The sequence below is a fragment of the Monodon monoceros genome, unplaced genomic scaffold, assembly GCF_005190385.1.
Source record: "Monodon monoceros isolate NGI ecotype Baffin Bay Population unplaced genomic scaffold, NGI_Narwhal_1 Super_Scaffold_7, whole genome shotgun sequence".
NCBI lineage: Eukaryota > Metazoa > Chordata > Mammalia > Artiodactyla > Monodontidae > Monodon > Monodon monoceros.
In genome coordinates, this window is record NW_021703784.1 from 91,676,905 (window position 1) to 91,700,919 (window position 24,015).

The 24,015-nt window shown below is 49.6% G+C and overlaps 1 protein-coding gene across 5 annotated transcripts; it reads left to right on the top strand.

Annotated features, from left to right (window-relative positions):
- The first annotated feature begins 1,498 nt into the window (after positions 1-1,498).
- On the top strand, positions 1,499-23,411 carry ACCS (1-aminocyclopropane-1-carboxylate synthase homolog (inactive)). Of its 5 annotated transcripts, none has more exons than XM_029208908.1 (17): positions 1,499-1,571; positions 2,295-2,769; positions 2,981-3,277; positions 4,617-4,904; positions 6,555-6,614; positions 8,802-8,872; positions 10,093-10,162; positions 10,602-10,668; positions 12,643-12,740; positions 13,365-13,442; positions 14,405-14,505; positions 15,134-15,223; positions 17,178-17,223; positions 17,339-17,480; positions 19,090-19,232; positions 19,339-19,492; positions 19,634-20,025. In XM_029208908.1, exons 4-17 carry the CDS (start codon positions 4,617-4,619, stop codon positions 19,699-19,701), a joined length of 1,476 nt encoding a protein of 491 aa, XP_029064741.1. In that variant the 5' UTR covers positions 1,499-1,571; positions 2,295-2,769; positions 2,981-3,277; the 3' UTR covers positions 19,702-20,025. The 5 variants fall into 5 exon arrangements, 4 of the variants coding, with proteins under 4 accessions (XP_029064741.1, XP_029064740.1, XP_029064739.1 ...); XR_003791527.1 differs by lacking the exons at positions 1,499-1,571; positions 2,295-2,769; positions 2,981-3,277 and adding exons at positions 3,464-3,678; positions 20,074-20,168; positions 21,071-23,411 and having other exon boundaries at positions 19,634-19,727; XM_029208907.1 differs by lacking the exons at positions 1,499-1,571; positions 2,295-2,769; positions 2,981-3,277 and adding exons at positions 3,464-3,678; positions 20,074-23,411 and having other exon boundaries at positions 19,634-19,727.
- Positions 23,412-24,015: the final 604 nt, after the last annotated feature.

The window sequence follows — 24,015 nt, forward strand, 5'->3', positions numbered from 1 at the left end:
TGGCGATTCCGGTGGGAAAGCCTAGAGAGGAATAAAGGGAGCTCTCTGGATCCCTATTTAGATGGGTTTACTTTTATATTTGATATCAAATAACTTCCATATTCTTGTAAATTCCAGGCCTGTTTTGTTTCTTACTCACATGCTTCATATCACCTTTTGAGAGCTAGATGATTTTTAAATTTTTGATTACACCTAATTAAAATTTAATTAAAAATTAAATTTAGGACTTCTTTTGTGGGGCAGTGGTTAAGAATCCGCCTGCCAATGCAGGGGACACGGGTTCAAGCCCTGGTCTGGGAATATCCCACATGCCGCGGAGCAACTAAGCCCGTGCATCACAACTACTGAGCCTGCGCTCTAGAGCCCAGGAGCCACAACTACTGAGCCCATGTGCCACAACTACTGAAGCCCACGTGCCTACAGCCCATGCTCTGCAACAAGAGAAGCCACCACACTGAGAAGCCCGCACACTGCAACGAAGACCCAACGCAGCCAAAAATAAATAATTTATTTTTAAAAATTAAATTTAGTTTTTAAATTCTAAGGCAGGTTATATGTGAAGAACACTTCTGGGGCAGATCAGAAAGGAAGGGAAACCGTGATGCCTAATTGGCGGAGCATTTTCTAGGTGTTGGGTGCAACGTCCCACAGGATCCTTTCACAATCACGCCCACCTTATACACGAAAGTCTAAGTGGCAGGATGGGGGCATAACTCCAAGTATGAGTTCTTTCCATTCTTGCCTTTTCGAAAGGCTTTTAAAGTGAATCTCTGGTGATAAGCCTGAGGTCTTCCATTTTCATCTCTAGTGTTTCCAGCTGTTCAAATCATACCTCCTGTGCATTTCTCTGCAAAGCCTTTGTACATCTGAGCTTTAGTCTGAGCACCAATGCTGTGAAATAGGCAGAGTGGGGACTACCACCATTTTATAGATGATGGAAGAGCTGTTAGCACCCACCAATGGCTTTGGTCAGTCACTTGGGTTTGCAAGACAGGCAGAAACATGAGAGACCTGGGAAGAACCACCTCCTGACAGTATCTTGAGACCTTGCTAAATTCACTTATTAGTCCTAGTTGTTTTGGAGGGGGATTTCATTGAATGTTCAATGTACACAATCATGTTGCCTGCGAATAAAGATGATTTTCCTTCTTTCTTTTCAATATTTATGTCTCTCATTTTTCTGTTCTAATTGCATGGCCTAGAACCTCAAGTATAAAATTGAATAAAAGAAGTAAGAGAGGATATTCTTGCCTTGTTCTCAATCTTAGCAGGACTGAGTTCTGTCTCTCTTTCTTAAGTACTGCACGTATTTTTCATACTGCCTTTACTAGATAGAAGAATTTCCTACAATTCCTAGTTTGCTGAGAGATTTACCATGAATGAGTGTTCAATTTTTGTCAGATTTTTTTTTTTTTTTTGCAGTACGCGGGCCTCTCACTGTTGTGGCCTCTCCCGTTGCGGAGCACAGGCTCCGGACGCGCAAGCTCAGCGGCCATGGCTCACGGGCCCAGCTACTCCGCAGCATGTGGGATCCTCCCGGACCAGGGCACGAACCCGCGTCCCCTGCATCGGTAGGTGGACTCCCAACCACTGCGCCACCAGGGAAGCCGAAACATCATATTCTTAATCTTACCATTTTATCCAGTCTGATGATCTTTTAACTGGTCTTTGGTCATTAATTTAATGTAATCATTGATATGGCTGTACTTAAGTCAATTATCTTGCTATTTGTCTTCTATTTGTGCTGTATGCTCTTTGTTCATTTTTTCCTTTCTGCATGCCTTTTGAATTAATCAGGCATTATTTGGTATCCCATTTATTCTTAATTATACCTTTTGACTTTTTTAAAAAAAGTGTTTGCTCTAGAGATTACAATATATATCCATTGCCCTCAGTGAGAAGTTCACAGTCCTTAACAGGGTTTATTAAGATTCATGACCTGATCCCTGATCGTATCTCCAACCTTTCTCCTGAACCCTGCAAGCTCCGGGGGTCGGTATTAGGCTTGTTGCAGTTCATTAATGTTCCACACGGACTGTAACCTTCAAGGCTCTATCAAAGGCTTTCTTCTGCTTCCAACACCCCACACTCCAGCTAGCTAACTAGGACTCAAGCTTCACTTCCTAAGTGTTTAGGGTGAATGAATGTCTGTGTAAGGCTTCCTGTATGGGGCCAATGCATGTGTGTGTGTGTCAGGGAAGGGGGCAGTGGTGTTAAATCTCCCTGCCGCATGCTTCCCAGGCACCCAGTAATCTTTCTTATTAGTTAGCACATTTGTATGTCTGCCTTCCCAGTCAACCATGCAGGCCCGCTGTTTGTTTTGCCATCACTGTATCCCAGCACTTTGCAGAGATCTTGCATGACAGAGGCATTCAATAAGACTACTTACCTGAATTAAACAGAATGATATGACTTAAATGGAGAGAACTGGCTTATTTTACATAGAGGAACAAAAAGTCTTGAGAGCTGCTCAAGGTCACAATGTTAGTGGCAAGGCCAAAGCGAAGACAAGAAGTAGAGTGATCCGGAGACAGCCAAGTCTTCCCAGCCAGATCTGTACTGATGGATCCTGCTCATTGCTTTTCATGGAGAAAAGGAAACTTTTCCTACTCAAAGGCTCGGCGCGGGCCTGGGACCTTGCCAAAGTGCAGGGTCCCAGGCAGAGTTCACCAGATGTTCTGCAGAACGAAAAGAGGAGAAATTACAAACTCAGGTCAAAAGCTTTCATAGGGGAAGGATGTTTTCAGGATGCCCTTAATCGGAATTAATGTAAGTCCGGAAAGCCTTTTCCATGGGCCGCAACCAGGCATACATTTGTCCAGTAACCTCGGTGACTCTGCCTGTAAATGGGGACACTAAGGCCGGGGGGCAGAGGGAGGGGCCCCCGTGTGCCAGGGGCGGGGAGACCGGGGCGGGAAGGCCGCCAGGGCGCTGAGGCCGCAGAGAGCGGAGGTGGCAGCGGGCGGCCCGTCCCTTCCAGGCGGAGCTCTGGCCCTGGGCCCCCTCCCCTTCCGCGGCTTCCCCTCCCCGCCCCACGGTGCTGCAGAGTGTGCGCTCCCTGCGCGCAGGCCACACCCGGGCGTCCTGCGGCCTAGGGCGCAAGTTGACGAACCGTGCCCGGAACCTTCTGGGAAGCCCGACCCGGCGTGGACGGTCCCGAGTGCGAGTGCCTGGGCCCGGGTGCCCTGCGCACAGCGGCGGAGAGCGAGTCCGGGCGAGGATTCGGACACAGACTGCGCGTGCCTGAGTGCCGGCGGCGGCTCCTCCAGCTCCGCAAGTAGGTGCAATCCACGCTTTGCAGAACAGGGGGCCCGCGGGGTCTCCCTTGCCCGGGCTCGAGGCCTCGCTGCAGAAGTCCCGGCCCTTCCGTCTCGAAGCCCTCGGCCAGACTTAGACTTCCTCCTCCCGGAGACCGGGAGCCGGCGCCCGCGAGGCGCCCGCCGCTCTGCAGGGGTCTTGCGCTCTGCCTTCCGCCCTGTCCGCCCTCTCGTGGATTTCCGAGGCCCGGCCGCGCGGGTTTCGGGCTCTGGACTCGCCGCCGCCCCGCTGGACACCCCGAGCCCGCCCTTCGCTCCCGCACGGCGCGCGCGGAGCCGGGGCCCGGCCGGCCCCCACCTCCACCCCGCCTCAGCCCCTCTGACCTGCCGAGGGCCCAGGCATAGGATGAGGGGGGGCGAGGTGAGGCTGGGGAGAGCCCAGTCAGTTGGGGGAGACCCCAGAAAAGACTTAGTGGAGCAAAATTTAACCGAGGAGCCCCTGGGTTTCTGGGCCGCTGGTTGGTCCCCCATCATTTGGTGTTTGGGGCTTGTGCATCAGGACTGGGGAAAGCGGTGAGGAGTTATAATAACATATTTTACTGAAGTTTGTCCATGAGCCAGGATTTGTTCTAAGCCATTTACACTAACATATATTTATGTCCTCACTGCTACCCTATGAGGTAGTTTCGGCTACACCCAGTGTGCCCGCGAGGACGCCGGCTTAGACAGTGGAGGAGTTCACATCTGAACGCAGCATGCGACCAGCCCCTCCCAGCGGCCACGCCTCCCCCACTTCGGGAGGGAGCGGGGGTGGGGCCTTGGGCTCTGCTCAGGGTCGTGCACTTGCACTTGTGGGAACCCCACTTGCTTCTTCTCAGGCCCCACCCATCATCGCCTCGAAACAACCAGATAATCTCATTTTATCCTTTACTTCTATTCGCAACAGTCACCGCAAGACCCCTGGACTCCAGGCTCTTTCTACTTTAAGTCAGAGAATTTTAACTTGGCTTTTTGAAATTGACGTCGGCAAGAATGGAAAAAGAAGCTGGTGACTCTTTAGGCTGCAGAATGCAAAACTTCCACAAAAGTAAAACAAGCTGAAGCAGCCATTTATTAAAGTTGTAGAAAAGTAGCAAGTACAGCCCCTGTCTGTAGATCCTTAGCAGAGTTGATGCCTTGAAGCGATTGCGCACATGGTTACAACTAGTAAGGGACACAGGAAGTGATGAGTATATAAACTTGAAGGAAGGGACAGATAGAGAAGAGGGAGGGCCCCGTGACTCCCAGTTCATTTTTGTTGCTTGGTGCTAGGAAAGCCCTTGATCAGATCAGGCACTGAGTGCTTTTGTCTTTCTGCAGATGTTCATACTCCCTCAGAAGGACTCCGGGACACCTACCACCTCTCCGGGTTCAGTCTCCACACAGGGCCTGCACAGTAACCATGGGGATGGTCTGGAAAGAGAAGGCTCTGGAAAACCAGACCAGAAGCCGCTGAAGCTCTATGGAGTGGGTGATCCCACTGCCATGTTCTCCTCCGACAGCCCCTACCTGTCCTCTAGAGGCAGCATCATTAAATGGTTCTGGGATTCAGCAGAGGAGGGCTACAGGACCTACCACATGGATGAGTATGAGGATGAGAACCCCAGTGTGAGTGAAGGCCCTCTTCCCACTGGGACACAAGAGAGCACGGGGGGTGGGGGGCGGGTACCCCACCTTGACCAACAGGGCAGCACACAGCTTGCTATTGTCATGTTGGAGTTATGCCCCTTTGACTCCCAAGGGGGTGTCTTATGTTGCTCAGAGAGGCCCCTGTATATTACCTGAATCAGAAAATGGCCCATTTATAATTAAGGGAACCTTGATTTGTGAGGGAGGAATTCAAGAACCATGGAGTGTGCTCTTATATGGATTCTGATCCACAGCCCATTGACTATCCAATTTTAGATCTGGGACAGAACTAGGGTTCAGGTTGCAACTGTTTCACTTTTGGGTTGTGTATTCTTGAGCTAATTACTTAATGTCTTTGAACCTCAGTTCATCTCTATAATGGGATAGTAATACCTCCTCTATAGAACTGTCACAATTAAATGAGATCAGGTATGTAGGTTACTAGCACGGTGCTTCCACATAGAGCATTCAATAAATGGTAGTTGCTATTATTATTAATGTTACCTGCCCCAATTATTATAACTTATTACCAGTAATACCTTCAGAGGGTAGAGAGCTGTCACGAATAACCCTTTAATAATCTTTATTTGTTGAGCATGTACCAGGTGCTGGCACTGTTCTATATACCAGGGTTACAGCCGTGAACAAAAATAAAGTTCCTGCCCTCATGGAGTTTATAGTCTAGTATGGGAGACAGACATATATATATATAATATGTTGGGATAAGTCTTGTAGGGAAAAATAAAGCAGGGTAATAGGATAGAGACTGGTGGGGTGGGCTGGGGATATTACTATTTTATGGGAGGTGGTCATAGAAGGTCACTTTAATATGGTGACATTGAAGCAGAGACCTGAAAAAAGTGAGGGATTGTATTAGTTATCTCTTGCTGTGTAACAAAGGACTTCAGGTCTTAGCAGCTTAAAACAAACAGCTCACAGTTTCTGGAATTCAGGAATCCGGGTGGTGCTTCAGGCTAAAGATCTCCTGGGAAGTTGCAGTGAAGCTGGGGCTGTAGTCTCATTTGAAAGCTTGGTGGGGTGGGGAGATGATCCACTTCCAAGCTCACTCACATGGTTGTTGGCAGGCCTTGGTTCCTCACCACGTGGTCTTCTCCATGGGGCTGACAGGGCCTCTTCTTGTGGTACATTGACCCTTGTTCCCGTTCCTGCCAGAGCACCAGTTTACTGTGTACATTCTTTCGTCCTGTAAACTGAGGCTCTTGAGAGATACAGCGGTGTCTTGGGCATGTAACCAGCCTTCAGGGACTTCCCATCTAGTGGGGGAGATAAAGCCTGTACATCAGACCCTGTGACCTGGGACAGAAACTGACTAGTGCCGTAAAGGGGGACAGATAAAGTGCTTTGGGATCCAGAAGAAGAAAAGATCCCTTGCAGGTGGGATTTTGAGGAAGGCTTCCTGGAGGAGATGGCATTTGCACAGAGCTTTAGAAATGGGAAGATAGGATCAGGGAGCCATGTGGAGGGCATGGCTTGAGCAAAGGCCAGGAGGGGTGGTGGGAAGGGCGGGATTGCAGAGAGCTTCGCTTTGCTGCCTTGGTGCGCCCCCCCCGGGGCCTTCTGATGGCACACTCTGCTGTGCTCACATGGCTCTGTACCTCTTACCTCCAGGGCATCATTAACTTGGGCACCAGTGAGAACAAACTCTGCTTTGACCTGCTGTCCAGGCGGGTAAGTCCTGGTGCACCTCTGGGTGGCATCCCCAGCTGCAAGGGGCTGTCTTCTCTGGGATTCCTTGGAACACTTGCCCCAGAGAGCCTGCTGCTTGCTTCAGCGGCCCCGGGGACCACTTTCTCTGCCATCTTGGGAGAGTCACTTCCCCACTGTGATCCTCTTTCTTCACTTCTTCTGGCTCTTTCCCTCCTCAGTTCCTCCTGCTGGCTGGGTCCCTGCTCTCAGGGGGAGATACTCGGTGCTGGGTGGTCAGTATTTAACAACTGGCCCTGGGAGAAAGGGGCCCCTGATCGGTAGCTTTTCCGATTCCCATAGTGTAAATGCCCCCACTGTGGCCGATATCAGGCTATTGCCGTGACATCACTGCATGCAGAGCTGGGAAGAGAGGTGCAGGGGCACCATCACGTGGTAGTCCCACCATGCAGACACATGGACGGAAAGAACCTCCAGAGCACAGATGAGAGCAAAGTGGAGTAACATAGACAGGAGCAATATTGTTTGAGCACTTTTTACCTTTATTTTTACAGTAACTGACTTACATAATTTATATGTATAGTTTATATAATGTAATTTTTGAAAATGGTACAGTTTGCAAAATTCCTGAAATCAGATTTCTTTCTTTTATTTATTTTTTTAATTGAAGTATAATTGCTGTACAGTATTATAAAAGTTACAGGTATACAGTAGAGTGATTCACAATTTTTAAAGGTTATACTCCATTTATAGTTATTATCAAATATTGGCTATATTCCCCGTGTTGTACAGTATATCCTTGTAGCTAATTTTATACCCAGTAGTTTGGACCTCTTAATCCCCTACCCTTATATTGCCCCTCCCCCTTCCCTCTGCCTGCCAACTCACAGATAGAGAAAATAATCAGATTTCTTGAGCTGGTGTGAGCCATCTCTAGTAAACTGCTGGGGCTATCTGATGAATGTGTCTCTCGAGGCCTAAGAGTTAGAGTTTGGAACTGTGGAGAGAGTGATACTTAACCCAAAGGAACATATTTCCAAAGGGAAACATCTAAGCTGCAAGGGGAGAGGGGTGTAGGGAGTGGGCTTGAAAAGCCTGTTCTACCCAAAGCCAGCTCCCCACTCTAAGGCAGCTCAGCGCCATCCAGTAGAAATAAACTGTGAGCCACGTATATAATATTTTTCTATTAAATAAGTACAAAGAAACTGGTAAAATTCATTTTCATCATGTATTTTATTTAGCCCATTGTATCTAAAATATGGCTATTTCAACATGTAATCAATATAAAAAATTATTAATGAGGTGGTTTACATACTTCTTTCATATAAGTCTTCAGAATCCAGTGTCTCAATTCAGGAGAGTCACACATAAGAGCCACATGTGGCCAGAGGCCTCTGTATCGGACAGTGCAGTGCTCAAGGACGAAGGAGAAATGGAAGAGGCTGGGGTTATAGACACGTGGCTCATTCCCTTTCTTCCTTTTGGTCCTGCCGCCCAAGGCTTCTGCCTTTCCTCGATTTTGTGGGTGTGATGCCCTGGGAGTCACTAACCCAGCACCCAGGCAGGGTGGGGATGGTCTGGAAATGGCCACATTTTCCAAAGTGTGAGGTTGAGCTGAGCCTGCAGGAAGACAGTGGCCTGAGTCCCTCCATGACTTAGAGCCAAGACCGAGGTAGGGCACCTAGTTCTGGGACCTCTTCTGTCACCCCGTTGGAGGAGCTGAGGTGCGCGGTCTCCTATCGCTGCCTCTGCAAATCCACCCCTCTGGTTTTTTTGGTTGGCGGTGTTGTATAAAGAGCACTGGACTAGGAGTCAAAAATTCTGGTTTGTCTTAGCTTCGCCGCTTGCCGGTGCTGTGATGTTGGCTGAGCCACCTGACTTTTTTTTTTTTTTGGTCGTGCCGTGCGGCTCGCGGGATCATAGTTCCCTGACCAGGGATTGAACCTGGGCCGCCTGCAGTGGAAGTGCACAGTCTTAAACACTGGACCGCCAGGGAAGTCCCACACCCGACATTTTTAAGCCTCAGTTTCCTCATCTGCAAAATGGGCATGAGAATGCTGCCCCTGGGCTGCCCCTGTCTCAGTTTCTCTGATAAGCAGACCAAGCCCTTGGCTTTAGAAGCCCTGGTGCTGCGTGGATGCAGGTGGCAGGGCTGGCCCTCACCATGAGTCTGTGCGTTCCTCAGCCCTGCTCTCCCCTGTCTGTCCCCAGCTGAGTCAGAGCGACATGCTGCGGGTGGAGCCGTCCCTGCTGCAGTACCCTGACTGGAGGGGACATCTGTTGTAAGTAGCACCTGTAGGCCAGTGGTTCTCAACCCCAGGGCGGTTTCCTTCCCCAGGAGACATGTGGCAATGTCTGGAGACATTTTTGGTTGTCGTAACTGGGAGGGGGTTGCTCCTGGCTTTTCTTGGGTAGAGGCAAGGGAAGCTGCTAAACCTCCTACAGTGCCCAGGACAGGCCCCTCCACAGGAAAGAATGATCTGGCCCGAAACATCAATAGTGGTGGGTTGAGAAAGCCTGCCCTAGGCTGAGGGCCTAGTCCTGGAGAGCTGGCAGTCATGGGGTCTCCTGGAGCATCTGCAGGGAACTAGTGCCTCCTGCCCATCCCACCCCCGCTCAGCGGCTCCCTGGCTTGGTTTCTCTTGAGTCTGAGGAGTGGAGAGGGCCTTCAGGCCAGGAGCCTTGTCTCCAATTTCTCAGTAGCTTTAGAGGAGCCAGAATCAGCTTAGGAGGAGATGGTTGGGGCCTTCTGCTGGTAAGATGGGAAATAGTAAGTAAAACTAATAAGATTTTATATTTATTGAGCACTTGCTAGGGCCCAGATGCTGTCCTAAGGATTTAGTGCTGGAGCTGGACTTGATTCCAAGAGTAATTCCAAGCATGTGCTCTTATAATAATTAGGATGGTGGCCCTAGAGTCTGACCACTGGGCTTGAGTGTGGACTCTGCCACTAACCAGCACGTAACCTAACTCCTTCAAGCCTCAGTTTTTTTGTCTGTAAAATGGGGATAATAATAATAGTAGTTGTGTCATAGGGGTTTTATGAAGAGTAAATGAGGAATATTCTCTAAATAACACCTGCATAAGGTAAATGCTTGTAAATATTAGCAATAACTATGATAATAGTTATTGTTATAATAATAATTATATTATCCTACATTATATTATATATTTTATTATATTAGTGTGCTATTATTACTATTACTATTAGCTAGATCTGTATGGAGAGTGTCACTTTTTGATATTCCTGCAGTCTGCTGCTTAGGTGGGGTCAGGTGTCCTAGAACTACTGGAATGGAAGTTTCGACGCATGCGGGTAGTGTTGGGACCGAGGAGGGAGGTGGGTACCAAGGAGTGGAAACAAATACTGATCGTATTCCCATCGTGGGAAGCAGAGAAGGGTAATGGCAGCTGCCTGAAGATTCACCAGGGGAGCTTTGGGATGGACTTGGGGTCGGAGCCCCTCTGACAAGCACTGCCCATCTGTCTGTCTGATCTCCAGCCTCCGGGAGGAAGTGGCCAGGTTCCTGTCTTTCTACTGCAGGAGCCCCGCACCCCTTAAACCAGAGAACGTGAGTAGCCCCCTCCCCTGCTCCTTCCTGATCTTCTGCCCCCTCCCCAACTTTTAGCTGGCCAGGGGTAAGTAGGGTCACTTAGTTTTGATTTGGAATTAGGAAGACCCCCTCCCTTCTTTCCCCTCATCCTAGATATTTAGAGTTTGGGTATAATTTCTGCCCCGCTTTGTTCTGTGGCCCCTCTTTGCCTCCACACCTTCGGGCAGGACTCTGAGTGACCAGCTCCCTCGTCCTTGCTCAGTTGATCTAGAACAGGGTCCCCACGAATAAGCCACACAAATGGACTTGGCTGTTAGTCAGGAGGGGCCTGCGGGTATGACCTGGCCCTCCCTCTGTGACCCGGCCCTCCCTCTGTGCCCTCCTGGGTTAGAGGCTGCAGGCCCTTGCACCCTCCTGGGACAGATTCATCTTTGTCCCATGGATGTGTCACCCTCAGGTCGTGGTTCTGAATGGCTGTGCCTCTCTCTTCTCCGCTCTGGCCACAGTACTGTGTGAGGTGGGGGGTAAGTAGACTGCAGCCCATTCAGTACCAGGGGCTGCCCTGTGCCTGCAGTGTCCCTAGCTGCCTGTCCTCGAGGCCTGCATCAGGGTGCTTTTGCCATAATAGACTGTTAGACCACAGGGGGCTTAACTAAGGGGCCTGACAAGACGCCAGGGGTTGGCAGTTCCAGGGGAAGTCAAGGTGATGCCAGGGTTCTGGGCCATTTCTCTGTGACGACCTCACATGACAGCATGTCCTAAAGCAGGAAGAGAGGGAGGCTGTGCTGTGCCTGTCTCTTTTTTACTGGGAGGGAGGAAATGGGGCTACTCTTTCCTGGAAGAGTCCCCGCAGGGCTCCCCTTGCATCTTTCTGGCCAGGACGGACTCACAAACCCATTCCCAAAGCAGTCCCTGGCGAAGGGGAAGAGAACCCTGGTTGGCTTAAACCAAACTTGCTTCATCCCCCAGGGCTGGGGGAAGGTGCACCTTCCTTGGACTTATTGCTGGTCATAGCTGAAAAGTCTGGTGCTCTCTTAGCAAGGAAGAAAATTGGAATGGCTGTTGAGTATCTAGCCAGCAGTGCTTGCTGCAAGAGCCATGGTCAAATCAAGGACATATTGACCATAGTCATGGTCAGGGGCTGTTGGTTGCCAGGAACAGAGACCCACTCATATTAGCTTAATTAATAATCATAATTTAGTAACATTTGTTGACCACATACTACGTTTCAGGCGCTGGCCTAAGGCTAGGCATAGTCTGTCATTTAATCCTCACTCTAACCCCGATGAGGTAGGTTCTGTGCTTATTCCCATTTAACAGATGAGGAGATTAAGGCCCAGGGGTTAAGTTACTTGTTAAAATAACACAGAGAGACATAATAACCAAGTTTTGAACCTTGAAAGGAAGATTCATCACAAGGATGTAATAGGCAATTTCCTACCCGTTCTAGAACCATCAAGAGTAGAATTAGCGTCACACTCTCTGTCTCTCAGTGGCGTGTGCAGTCCCCCTCCCCCGCTTCCTATGCAGGCCTCTCTCTGGACCTTGCTCAGCTCTGTTTGGCCCAGGTTGCTGGCTCAGCTCTGACTCCACAGGACCTTCGCATTCAAGTGCATGTTCTCGTCTCACAAGGATCTGTGCTGCTTGGAGCAAAGTCCTGAGACAGAGAGAACGTGATGGGTGTCTGGCCAGCCAGTGCATTGGCTCCTGGGGTCATTTGTCTACCTCTGGCCCAATCCCTGTGGCCGGGGGAGGGAACATGTAGGGCAAAGTCTGCCCCTTCCAGAGATGCGAGGCGGGGGTGGGGTTGTGCTGAAGGGAAAGCTGGGAAGGGAGCAGCTTGACTGATGCACCCCCTTCAGAGCTGGAGGAGCACCTTTACCTCTGCCTTAGAGCGGACCTTGGGCGTCATCTCATCAACCCCTGTGTCCACAGCGGGAGTCTTCTTCATGACACCCCCTCCCCACCGAGCGGTGTCAGCCTTTGGCTTTAGTGCCCCCAGCGGGGGAGTATTCAGTCCTCCAGAAGCAGCACATTCTGTCTCTGGGCAGTTCCGTGTCTTGTCAGGTTTTCCCATTTGTCACACCCAGATCATCACCCTGCAGCTTCGACTCCTGTTCCAAGTCTGTGCTTGCAGTAACCCAGCATGTCGTGTGCTTCCGAGGGATCTAAGCTTCAGTTTCCTCATCGGTAAAGTGAGGATAATAATAGGACTCACTCCACAGAGTGATTGTGAGGGTCAAATGAGATTAAAAAAATAAATATTTAGCACAGATCCCCATACATATTAAGTGCCCGATAAATGGCAGCTACTAATTATTAGAAAAGGGACTCAGTGGATCCCAGCTTTAGAAAAGGTTTTGGGAAGTGAGAGAGGGAGCGTGTTCCCCAGATGTTCCCCAAGCACACTGAAGGCTTGGAGAGGCGTGGGGTCAGTGGACGGGGGTCTGGGTGTTCCGGCCAGAGGGTGACGGGCCCTGGCCCACTCCTGCCCCCAGAGGCTTTCCTGATCCCTGCCCCTTACTACGGAGCCATCACGCAGCATGTGTATCTCTATGGCAACGTCCGACTGGTCTGTGTCTATCTGGACAGTGAGGTAAGAGTTCCTGGGACCCCAGGTTGGACCTGGGCCTTCCTGTAGGCCGAGATGTTCCTCTGTCTGAATTTGAGGGTAGAAATGAGAGGAAGTCCATGCCGAGGCCTCTGGGGTTATGGCTGAAAGGAGAGTGGAGCCTTCTGTTGGCCATGGCTGCCCTTGCCTAGGTGCCCTGGGGACACCCGATCTTCCACCTCTGAGATCCCTGGGGTCGATGCAAAAGCCAAGGGCAGCCCAGGGAGACCACACCGGAATGGTCGGGTGAGAACGGGGCAGAGCAGACCTCAACATGGAAGCCCACGGACCCCAATCAGTGGACCTCAGGGGGCTCTTCCCCAATCCTAGGAGCTGTGAGGGTGTCCCTGATGTGATGGGGTGGGTGGCAGTGAGAGAGGAGTGACCCCCCTGTGTTTTTCTGAGATTGTTCTAAGAGGAGGCTGGAGATGACAGGGGTAGGAGAGGCCCCAGCGTCCAGGTCTGGGGGGGGGGTCACTGAATTTGGCTGGAGGCCCCAGAGTCCAGGTCTGGGGGGAGGGTCACTGAATTTGGCTGGTGGCCCCAGCGTCCAGGTCTGGGGGGAGGGTCCCTGAATTTGGCTGCTGGCTTTTGTGGATCTTCTTCCAGGTCACTGGGCTGGAGACACGCCCCTTCCAGCTCACAGTGGAGAAGCTCGAGATGGCGCTGGAAGGAGCTAATTCTGAGGTCTGGGGATCAAATTAAACCCAAGGCTGGAAGGCAGGGGGGCCTGAGCAGGGCATGGACCCCCTTCCTGTGGCTGATCTCCTGGGAGTAGTGGTGGCACTCTGTGATGGGGACGGGGGGTAGGGTGGTAGCATGGAACCGTTCTGGGGGTCAAGCGGGAGCCTGCCCATGGAGGGCTTCCTGCTAGAGAAAGACTCTGAGACTCTCAGTGTACAGAGAATCAACTAGAGAGCTTGATTAAAAATACCACCCCCCCGGGCTGCCCTGGGGGCGCAGTGGTTGAGAGTCCGCCTGCCCATGCAGGGGACACGGGTTCGTGCCCCGGTCCGGGAAGATCCCACATGCCGCGGAGCGGCTGGGCCCGTGAGCCATGGCCGCTGGGCCTGCGCGTCCGGAGCCTGTGCTCTGCAACGGGAGGGGCCGCAACAGTGAGAGGCCCGCGTATCGCAAAAAAAAAAAACAACTACCCCTCACTTCTCCCGATTCTGACTCAGCGGGTCAAGCATGGAGCTTAGAAGTCTGGTTCAGCAGTCTCTCTGGTGATTTGGGGAGGTGGTCCCCCTCACTCTGAGGGGATCTGAGGCCTCCCGAAGAAAGGCGTAGGCCAGCAGCCCTCCAGTGGTTCCTGTCCAGTCCACTTTTCAGAAATCTATCAATCTGTTTTTTTTTTTAACCTCGGTCATAAAATCCATATATGCCACCGTGGGAATTTTAAAAGTACAAACCACCACCCATAATTCTACCAACAAAGGCAGCTTCTACTGGCGTTTGGGCATATTTCTGTCTGAGCTTTGTTCTCTGCATTTGTTCTCTTTTATAGCTGATACGATGCTGCAGATATAATTCTTTGCCCTTATTCGTTTCGTGTTGGGTGGTGAACACATTTCGCTGGGATCCGGCCCAGTGGGACCGTGTGGCCTTGGGGAGGAGCTGAGGGTCTCCTGTCCCACTGATGGTTTCAGGGTGTGAAGGTCAAAGGCCTCATCCTCATCAACCCCCAGAACCCTCTGGGTGATGTCTATTCCCCAGGAGAGCTGCAGGAGTACCTGAAGTTCGCCAAGAGGTGAGGCACCCCACGCTCACCCCGTAAAGCGTGTGACGGATCAGGGTTCCGATGTGAGCTTTGGTGCAGGTCCTGTTACCCCCTTTACCCCACTGTGGGTTTCTACCTGCTTTGGCCCTTCCTGGCAGTGGAGTCAGGGGGTAGGGCTTGGTGGGATGCTACTTCTCTCTTCCTTTTTATAACAGCAGCTGCGGTTATTGCCCGCTCTAGGGGCCAGGCCCCCCCCGCTAAGCACCCTACATGCTCCAGCTCCTGTAATCCTCCCAACGACCCTATTAGGCACAGATACTGTCATTATCCCATTGGCTGAGGCTTAGAGTGAGGGGCGGGGCCAGCCGTGAATCTGGGTCCGCCTGTACTTAACTGTGGCTGGAGGTGCCCGAGGGCTCCGCCTCCCCCGTCCCCCCACATTGCTTCAGAATCCCCACTGTCATCTGCCTTGTGTGTGTGCGGCTTCTCGTTTGTTTGAAAGAAATAGACAAAAGAAGGGTGTTCCTGGAAAAAACAAGTTTGGTAACCCTGGGCTAGACCGTGGTCCTTCTGGATTTCTGATTCACTGCCATCCCACCCTGGGGGATGCATTTGGCCTACCAGCCAAGCTCTCTCCTCCCCACGACCTGCCCTCCAGGCATGAGCTGCACGTGATGGTGGATGAGGTCTACATGCTGTCCGTGTTTGAGGAGTCGGTTGGGTACCACAGTGTCCTGAGCCTGGAAAGGTGAGCTGACTCTGCCAGTCCCGCGCCCCTCCGCCCACCCAGGACAGCTCCTCTTCCTCCCAGCTAATCCGACTGTCCTCAGGTCCCCTAATGAGAAGAAGGGAGGCTGGGCCAATCAGTGGTTTTCAGATTGTTCTGTGGTGGTTCTGAAAGCTCCAAGGAGTGGTCTTAGGATTCCTTGAGGGAAGGTTGGGAGGGTGGGAAATGGGCCTCCTCTGCTGTTTCCCTCATCTCCAGAGTGGCTCCATTTTCATTCATTCACTCATTCATTCAGCAGATACTTCTGGGGCCCCCTGCATGTGCCAAGCCCTTCCAGCTATCGGAGCTTTTTCATTAGATTTAGTTTGAGTCAAGAATGTGTGGCCAGAACACCTTTGGAAACAGTTGGATCGGATCATCTGTAAAATCTGCACATCTGTCATTTAGGGATTCTGACAGTTCCTGATACTCGTTCAGATCTTTCAGCGCTGCTGAGTCCTTTTGTTACCGGAAGGGGGACCCCTTCCAGGGCCCGAGAGTGGGCTCTTGTCTAACACTCCGAAATGAATTGTCTGAGGAGACACACATACTGACAAAGCAAGAGACTTTATTGGGAAGGGGCACCTGGGTGGAGAGCAGGAGGGTAAGGGAACCCTGGGGAACTGCTCTGCCACGTGGCTTGTAGTCTCAGGTTTTAAGGCAATGGGGTTAGCTTTCCAGGTTGTCTCTGGTCCATCATCTTGCTTGTGCCCATACTTGGTCCAATTTAAGGCCCTTCCTGGCGGTGTGCGCATCTCTCAGTCAAGATGGTTTCCCGTGCGAGGGTTTCTGGGAGGTTGGAAGAACATATTATGGGCCGGCATCTCCTCCCTCCTTTTGGCCCCTCCTAAAGTCTTCGGGCTGGCGGTAGCTTGTCAGCACCATATTCCTTAGCAGGACCTCTTGTTGTGAGATAACTCGTGCAAGTGGTGATTATCCTGCCTGGCCAGGGTGGGTGGTTTCAGTCAGTGGTTCCTGAACACTTTCCTTTGCTCTGCTCAGCCAGTCCTCGCAAAGCTCTGCCAGGTGGATGGCACGTAGGTTGTTCCTCCCCTTTGCTTATGGATTAGGAGAGTGAGACTCAGGGAAATAGGGATTTGTCACTTCCTGTGGGCCACACTATGCTGTGCTGGAGATACATCAGTGAACAAGAAAGATATAGACCCTTCTTATGTGGAACTTGTCTTTCTAGCTGGAAAAAAAAAAACATCAAAAAAACCCCCCAAAACTTTTAGCAACTAGATACACAGCTAATCATTTGATTATTGAAAAGCAGACGTCTGGAGAGCCAACAGAGGATCTGCTTGGGGTACCCAATTGGCCTGGTCTACTGGGAGGGGGTCAGAGAAGGTCCGCTTGAGGAAGTGATGCTTGAACTATGCTCTACATCAGGGGCTGGCAAATATTTTTGGATCAGATGGCAAATATGTTAAGCTTTACAGGTCATATGGTCACTCACTCAGCTCTGCCATTGTAGCATAAAATCAGCCATGGGGGCTTCCCTGGTGGCGCAGTGGTTGAGAGTCCGCCTGCCGATGCAGGGGACACGGGTTCGTGCCCCGGTCCGGGAAGATCCCACATGCTGCAGAGTGGCTGTGCCCGTGAGCCATGGCCGCTGAGCCTGCACGTCCGGAGCCTGTTGCTCCGCAACGGAAGAGGCCACAACAGTGAGAGGCCCGCGTACTGCAAAAAAAAAAAAAAAAAAAAATCAGCCATGGGCAGTACGCAGGTGGGAGAGCGTGGCTGTGCCCCTTAGAGGTTCATTTACAAGAACAGGCAGCAGGCTGTAGCTGGCTGACCCCTGCTCTAAAGGATGTGTAGGAATTGGTGATTAAAGAGATGAAACCAGACTCATCTGTCTCCTCATTTGTGCAACCAAACATGTGAACTCCGACGGGTCTGCGTTGCCTCTGTTCCCACCCTGTGCTCTCCGCAGGCTGCCTGACCCCCAGAGGACCCACGTGATGTGGGCGACCAGCAAGGTGGGTTCCTGGCTGGCCTTGGGGGTGTCAGGGGGAGGTGAGAGGGCAGAGAGGTGGGTGGAACCGGCTTCCTCTGGGAGGGATGGCTACCTCCCACAGTGCCTTTCTCCTTCAGGACTTCGGGATGTCTGGGCTCCGCTTTGGCACGCTGTACACAGAAAACCAGGACGTGGCCACTGCGGTATCCTCCCTCTGCCGCTATCACGGCCTCAGTGGCTTGGTCCAGTATCAGATGGCACAGCTGCTCCGGGACCGTGGTGACTGCCTGGGCCTGGCCACCTGAGGATGGGGGAGGGTTGTAGTTAGACTGGGACTGGCCAGGGGTCATGGGTGCTTCTCCCAAGAGATGAATTTAGGGTGGTGTTTGAGAGTGCCAGCTCTGAGCCCAAACTACGTTCATATCCTACTCGGTCACGTCCCGGCTATGTGGTCTATTCCTTCACCTCCCTGAGCCTCAGTTTCCTCTTCTGCAAAACAGGAATCATAATGGTACCTGTCTTGTAGGGTTGGTGTAATTTGTCATTCAATTAGAATAGCACCGGGCATACAATAGGCACTTAGTATGAACTCATTATTATTAGCTGTGAGCACTTGAAAAGGAGCAGAAGCTACTAAGGGAAGATTGTTACAATGGAAGTGTCTCTTTCTGTGCAGGTCTATTCTGTTCCTGGGTTCAGATACTGAGTTTAGATAGCAAAGGTTACCTGTAATTGCCACCATTCATTGAGCCCCGCAAGATGCTCTCAATCTCATTTGTCCCTCCCCAGAATCCTAGGAAGCAGGTGTTTCTGCATTTTCCCCATTATTTTATAGATGAGGAAAATCAGGACCGGGTACTAGACACCTGCTATAATAGCTAAATTTTAAAAGATCGCGATAGTATCATGTGTTCCTGAGGATGTAGAGCAGCTGGAACTCTCACACTGCCAGTGGGAATGTTAAGATGGAACAGCCACTTTGGAAAACAACTGAGCAGTTGCTTATAAAATTCAACACACACTTACCAAATGGCCCAGAAATCCTACTCCTAGATATTTGCCCTTATGGTCACACAAAAACCTCTCCATGAATGTTTATAGCTGCTTTATTCATAATCACCCCAAACTGGAAACAACCCAAATGTCCTTCCACAAATGAATGGAGAAACAGACTGTGGTTCACCCACACACTGGAATACTACACTGCAATAAAAGCCATGAGGACACAGACCCATCTCAGAGGCATTGTGCTGAGTGAAGGAAACCAGTCTCAAAAGATTACATTACTGTATGATTCTACTTATGTGACATTCTGGAAAAGGCAAAACTACAGTGATGGAGAACAGACCAGCGATTGCAGGGAAGGGGGTGTTGTGACTTCAAACAGATAGCACAAGGGTGTTCTTCGGGGTGAGGGAACCATTCAGTATCCTGCCTGTCATGGGGGTTACACAAATCTATGCATGTGTTAAAATTCATCGAACTGGACACTGAAAACAAAGGTCAGTTAAAACAATGGGGATCAAGGAGGTGAAGTTGCCCAAGGCCTCACGCCTAGTCAGTGGCCACACTGTGATCTGAGCTTCCACCTGGGTGACTCAGAAGTGTCACTATGTAAGTGGGTACACCTCTGGTGAGGGTCTGAGTCCTGAGGGACTTTGTGTCTGGGCTCCTGAGAACGTCATGCAGGCCCTGGAGCCCTCAGGGCCAAGGATCTGGATTTAAGGTGCTTTTCACTGAATATTCCCATTGCCCCCAACCAGCTACAGGAGGGGCTCACCCAGCTTTGGCAGCTCATGGCCTTTTTCTTTTCAGCATTTAGACTCTCAGGCCAGAGCGGAGGGTTGACGGCGAGGTTTATCTTCTGGCTTCTCTTTCACCCAAACAGACTGGATCAATCAAGTGTACCTGCCGGAAAACCACGCCCGGCTCAAGGCTGCTCACACCTATGTCTCGGAAGAGCTCCGGGCCCTGGGGATCCCCTTCGTGAGCCGTGGGGCCGGCTTCTTCATCTGGGTCGACTTGAGGAAGGTAATGCAGGTGGAAATGCAGGTGGTGGGGGCAGTGTTAAAGCTCCCTCCAGCAGGCAAGGGCAGGGGCTCTCATTCTGCATCCTGAGTGCCCTTCACCCTCCCAGTACCTGCCCGCGGCCACCTTTGAGGAGGAGAAGCTGCTCTGGCGCCGCTTTTTGGATAACAAGGTGCTGCTGTCCTTTGGCCAAGCCTTCGAGTGCAAAGAGCCTGGCTGGTTCCGCTTGGTTTTCTCTGACAAGACCCACCGGCTTCGCCTGGGTAAGCGGTCCACCTCCTAACTGCGTCCTTCATTCTGCCCTCCCTCTTCTGGCCTCACCTGTGGCCCCAGCAGCCAGAGCTTGCTCGTCCCCACCCACCCAGCATCCGTGCTGACCCTCACTTCCCCTTCTCACATCCCAGGGATGCAGAGGGTCCGGCGGGTGCTTGAGGGCAAATCCCAGGTGGCAGAAGACGCCCCTTCCTGCTAGACCTAGGAGCCGAGGGGTCCGCACAGGTGAGCTGGTCGCTGTCTTGTGGCCACAGGGCCTGGCAGCCCCTGTGAAGACTGATGGTGGATGAGCCATTTGGCAGGCAGATACCCTTCTTGGCCTTGCCCTTGAAGAAGAACTGCTCCTTGCTCTCCCGGTGGCAGCGAGACACGCCTTAAGTCGTGGTCCATTCCCCTCCCTGGCTATTAAACAAAACCGGGAAAAAAACTAGAAGCCTCTGCTGTGAGTCATTTACGGAACAGGGGGAGTCGTGACTGCTCCTCCCCACAGCCCTCAGCCCCCCAGGACATGAAAACAAACTACCTGTACCCGCTTTTGTTGCTGCCTGCATTCTTCTGTCTTTGTTGCCAGGGAAACAAGTCAAAGGAGCAACACACGTTGAGAGAGCGATTGCCCCCAAAAGAAAGAAGAGTGATGATTTCTACAAGGAGAAAGGAATTAATTCTGTATGTTCAGATTACTCTCCCTGCACATAGGATGTGTGGGCCTACAGCACACCTGGGACCTGGGACATGGGACCAGCCCCCGCGTGGGCCGAGGTGAACGGGTCCCCGGCAGGAGTCAGGAGGGGCGACTCTATCTCCAGGATACTCTTCTTCCTGGGAAGGAACTGCCTTTACTGCTGGTCTTGAACCAGAGCGACCTAGCCGTGACTGTGCTGGGAGATGATGGGGCCCTGAACAGAGGCTGCTATGGGGACAAGCTCTGACCCAGGCTGGCCTTTCCACCTTAAGCATCAAAGGGCCGCTCACCCCTTCCCCAGGGGTGCTTTAGTTCAGAGCTCCAAGGAGCTTTCTGAACCAGCCTTAAAGCTGTGGGCTGAGGACCCTTCTCAGGTGCCGACACTGCTGTTTGGAAAAGCTATCTTCCTCTGTTCTTCTGTTTAGAGCATGTTGGTGAAATCAGCGTTTACTTTCTATAAACCATGCTCTATGGCTTAGGATTTGTCTTCCTCTTTCTGCCTTTCATTCATTCCTCCTTCCTCCCTGTCTTTTCTTGAATACCTTGTACGTGCCGGACACTGTGCTAGGTAATTTACATGCATCGTTTCTAACTCTAACCACCGTGGGAAGCTGGCAATATTAGCCCTCATTTTAGAGATGAGGAAACTGAGTCTCAAACAGATGAAATGATGTTTCTGAAGTTACATAGCTAAAAAGTGTCAGGGCCAGGATTCAAGTTCAGGTTGGTTTGGTTCACAATCTTTCCACTCCGCCAAACCACAGTCCCGAAGGATTCTTTGACTTTTCCAGTCCTGAGAACCAGGCTTCATGCTGTCATCGTTTCACCTTTCATTATTTTTCAACATCGTTGGCTAAGTAGCACTCGTTTCTACTCCCACTTCCAGGATACGTTGATGCCAGGATTTGCTGTACTGGGATGCCTGCCGCTTTTCAGGAGGTCAGAACAGAATGGCCACGTTGACGGCCCTACACGTCCTCTCCAGAGACCTCTGTTGTGACGCTGCCACTGTTGTTGAGGGTCCCCTGTGAAGGACCCACGTGATGAATTCCATTTAGAATTTTCAGAAGGATGACTCCTAGCTCTCCCTTAGAGGGAATCCAAGCAGGTTTCCTAGCAGAGGCTGACTAAACTAGGAATCTGGATCTGAACTGAGCTCATTGGTTTGAGTAGAGCTGGCTTGTGCTCTGCTGAATGGCTGTGTTCCATATGTCTCCCTTTCTGGAGCATGGACTGGACATATCCTACACCCACCTCACATCTTCTCTGCTCACCTTTCTGCTCTGCCAGTTACTACAGCCATCAGATTTTGTGTTCTCTCCTTCTCTTTTCTTCTCTTTCCTCTGTGTGGCTTCATTTTCAGACATGCTCCATTCAGATGGTGGCAAGATGGCTTCCAGGCAGCTCCAGGTTACATGGTCCTTGTAGTAGACACCTACAGGGTATTAGCAGGATAGACACCCTTTCTTCCTCAGCATTCATTTCTCTCCTGCCATAGGAGGCCAGCAGGCCTTACCTCAATCTTCTGCCCATCCAGGGGAACCCAGGTTCTATTCATCTGTCCACTCTGCCATCCTTAGTGGGTTGGCTTTTCCCCTTCAAGCTTATTTCCTCATTGTCTCAATATGGCTACAGAAGCTCCAAACATCACCTCCTCACCAACCACTTCCAGACACAGAAAAGAGAGTATGTTTTTCTGTTGCCTCCTTTTCATTTTATTTCATTCATTTAAAAAATATTTGTTTAAGCCTCAGATTTGTAGTAGTTCTTTGTATGTCTGGAAATGAGTATTTATTTTGCCAGATACTCTTCATTTATTAACATTCACTTTATCATTTTCTTTATTCTCCTCCTGAACATGGAAATGACCTTAGAACACTTAACTCTCACTCCTTTATTTTCATCTCCTGCCATATTGTTGACTAGTATTTTAGTTAATGCCTCTTTGTTGTAGTTGTTTTTTTCTTCCTCTGGAAATTGTGCTTTGAAAAGTCATGACAACCCCAGTTTGGTCGAAGACCTGGTCAAATAGAACCTCCAGTTCTGATGTGAATATTTCTAACAATAGTTCTAAGGCTTCAAGACTCTCAACAGGATATTTAATGTTTGACACCATGTTTTCTCAGACTCCATCACCCTATGTCAAAATTTAGGGCATTGTTTTCCCATAAAGAGTCTGAAAAAGAGTTCAAAAGAAACTGAGAATAGTAGTTGCCTATGGGGTAGGGAAACTGGGAGGATGGGAAACAAGGACAGAAGTGAGAATTTTTACTCTTTCTTTCACTTTTATGGTTCTCCTGGGTTTGTTTTAATGCTTTTTGTTTTTAAAACCACATGAAAGCTGTATACAGTAAAAAAAGAAATAAACTTAAAAATTCTATTTAGAGAAAGTACCTAGGAGAGTTACAGATACCATCTAGGTCTAGTACTGGTCTCAGATGTCTTTTGAGCTTCTGCTAAAACACTGCATTCAATTAATTTTTAAAAACTGAAGTAAAGTTTACCTACAGTGAATTGGGCAGGTCTTAACTGTAAGATTCAATGTCCTTGACATATATACATACATCTGTGTAACTAATATCCTATCCCCGTCATGATGTGGAACAGTTCTATTACTGCAGAAAGTTCCTTCAAGCTCTTATGTAAGTCTCCCAATCTCCTACAGGCAGCCACCACTCTGATTTCTAGCTCCATGCATAAAGTTTCCCAAAGGAATCATATAGCTGTTCACTTTTGTGTCTGGGTTATTTTGGTCAGCTTCATGTTTTAGGGTTCATTTACATTTACATGTATCAGTACTACATTCTTTTCTCTCTATGTAGTAATATCCCCTTTTCACTCCTAATAGTGGTAACTTTTGCTCTCTCTGCTTTTGTTTTTGTCATGAACAGTCTTGTATTGGTTTTATCAATTTTACTAGTTTTTCACAATGAACTATTACTTTTGTTAATTCTATTGTATTTTTGTTTTCTAATTTGTTAATTTTTTTTCTTTAGGTGTTTATATGAGTACATGGGACCTATAATTTTTGTATAAAGGGAAAATCATTATTTTTTGCTCCTTCTGCCATTACTTTTCCCCCCTCACCTGCCAAAGCTACTGTTATTCCCTAATTTAAAGAAAAAGTACAAAATATGTGCATCTTATTGTACATAAATTTTATCTCATAAGAAAAAAGGAACTGCAAAATATTGATCTCCAGTTAATGATATGCATTCAATAAAATATTCAGATGTAACTGCTGATATCTGCAACTTATTTTGAAATGTAGCAAAAAAAATGATGGATCAGCAAATGGACAGACAGACATGTGACAATACTGTAAAATATTAATTGCATAATATAGACAGTAGATATATGGGTATTTGCTGCAAAATTCTTTCCATTTTTTTTTTTTCTTTTTACCTTTCACCCCCTTCACCCATTTCTTCCATCTCTGGCAACTACCATTCTCTTCTCTGTGTCTATAAGCCAGGTTTTTTGTGTGTTTGTTTTGTTTTTTAGATTCCACATATAAGAAAGATCATATGGTGTTTGTATTTCTCTTATTTCACTTAGCAGAATGCCCTCGAGGTCCACCCATGTTGTCACAAATGGCAGGATTCCCTTCTTTTCATGGCTGAATAATATTCCATTCATCTGTCTATAGATACTTAGGTTGTTTCCATATCTTGACTAGTGTGAATAATGCCACAGTGAACATGGGGGTGATGGCTAGCTTTTAATCTCCAAATTTGTTGTTTTTATTTTTATAGTTTTATACAGCCAGTATTTGTTTTGATTTACCTATGAGTTTATCCATTTCATTACTTCTTTACTTCATCTCAGTAC

Coding starts and splice junctions, on each gene's coding strand:
- ACCS (XM_029208907.1), top strand. Junction 6,615..8,801: donor TTGACCTGCTGTCCAGGCGG/GTAAGTCCTGGT, acceptor GTCTGTCCCCAG/CTGAGTCAGAGCGACATGCT. Junction 17,224..17,338: donor TGATGTGGGCGACCAGCAAG/GTGGGTTCCTGG, acceptor TTTCTCCTTCAG/GACTTCGGGATGTCTGGGCT.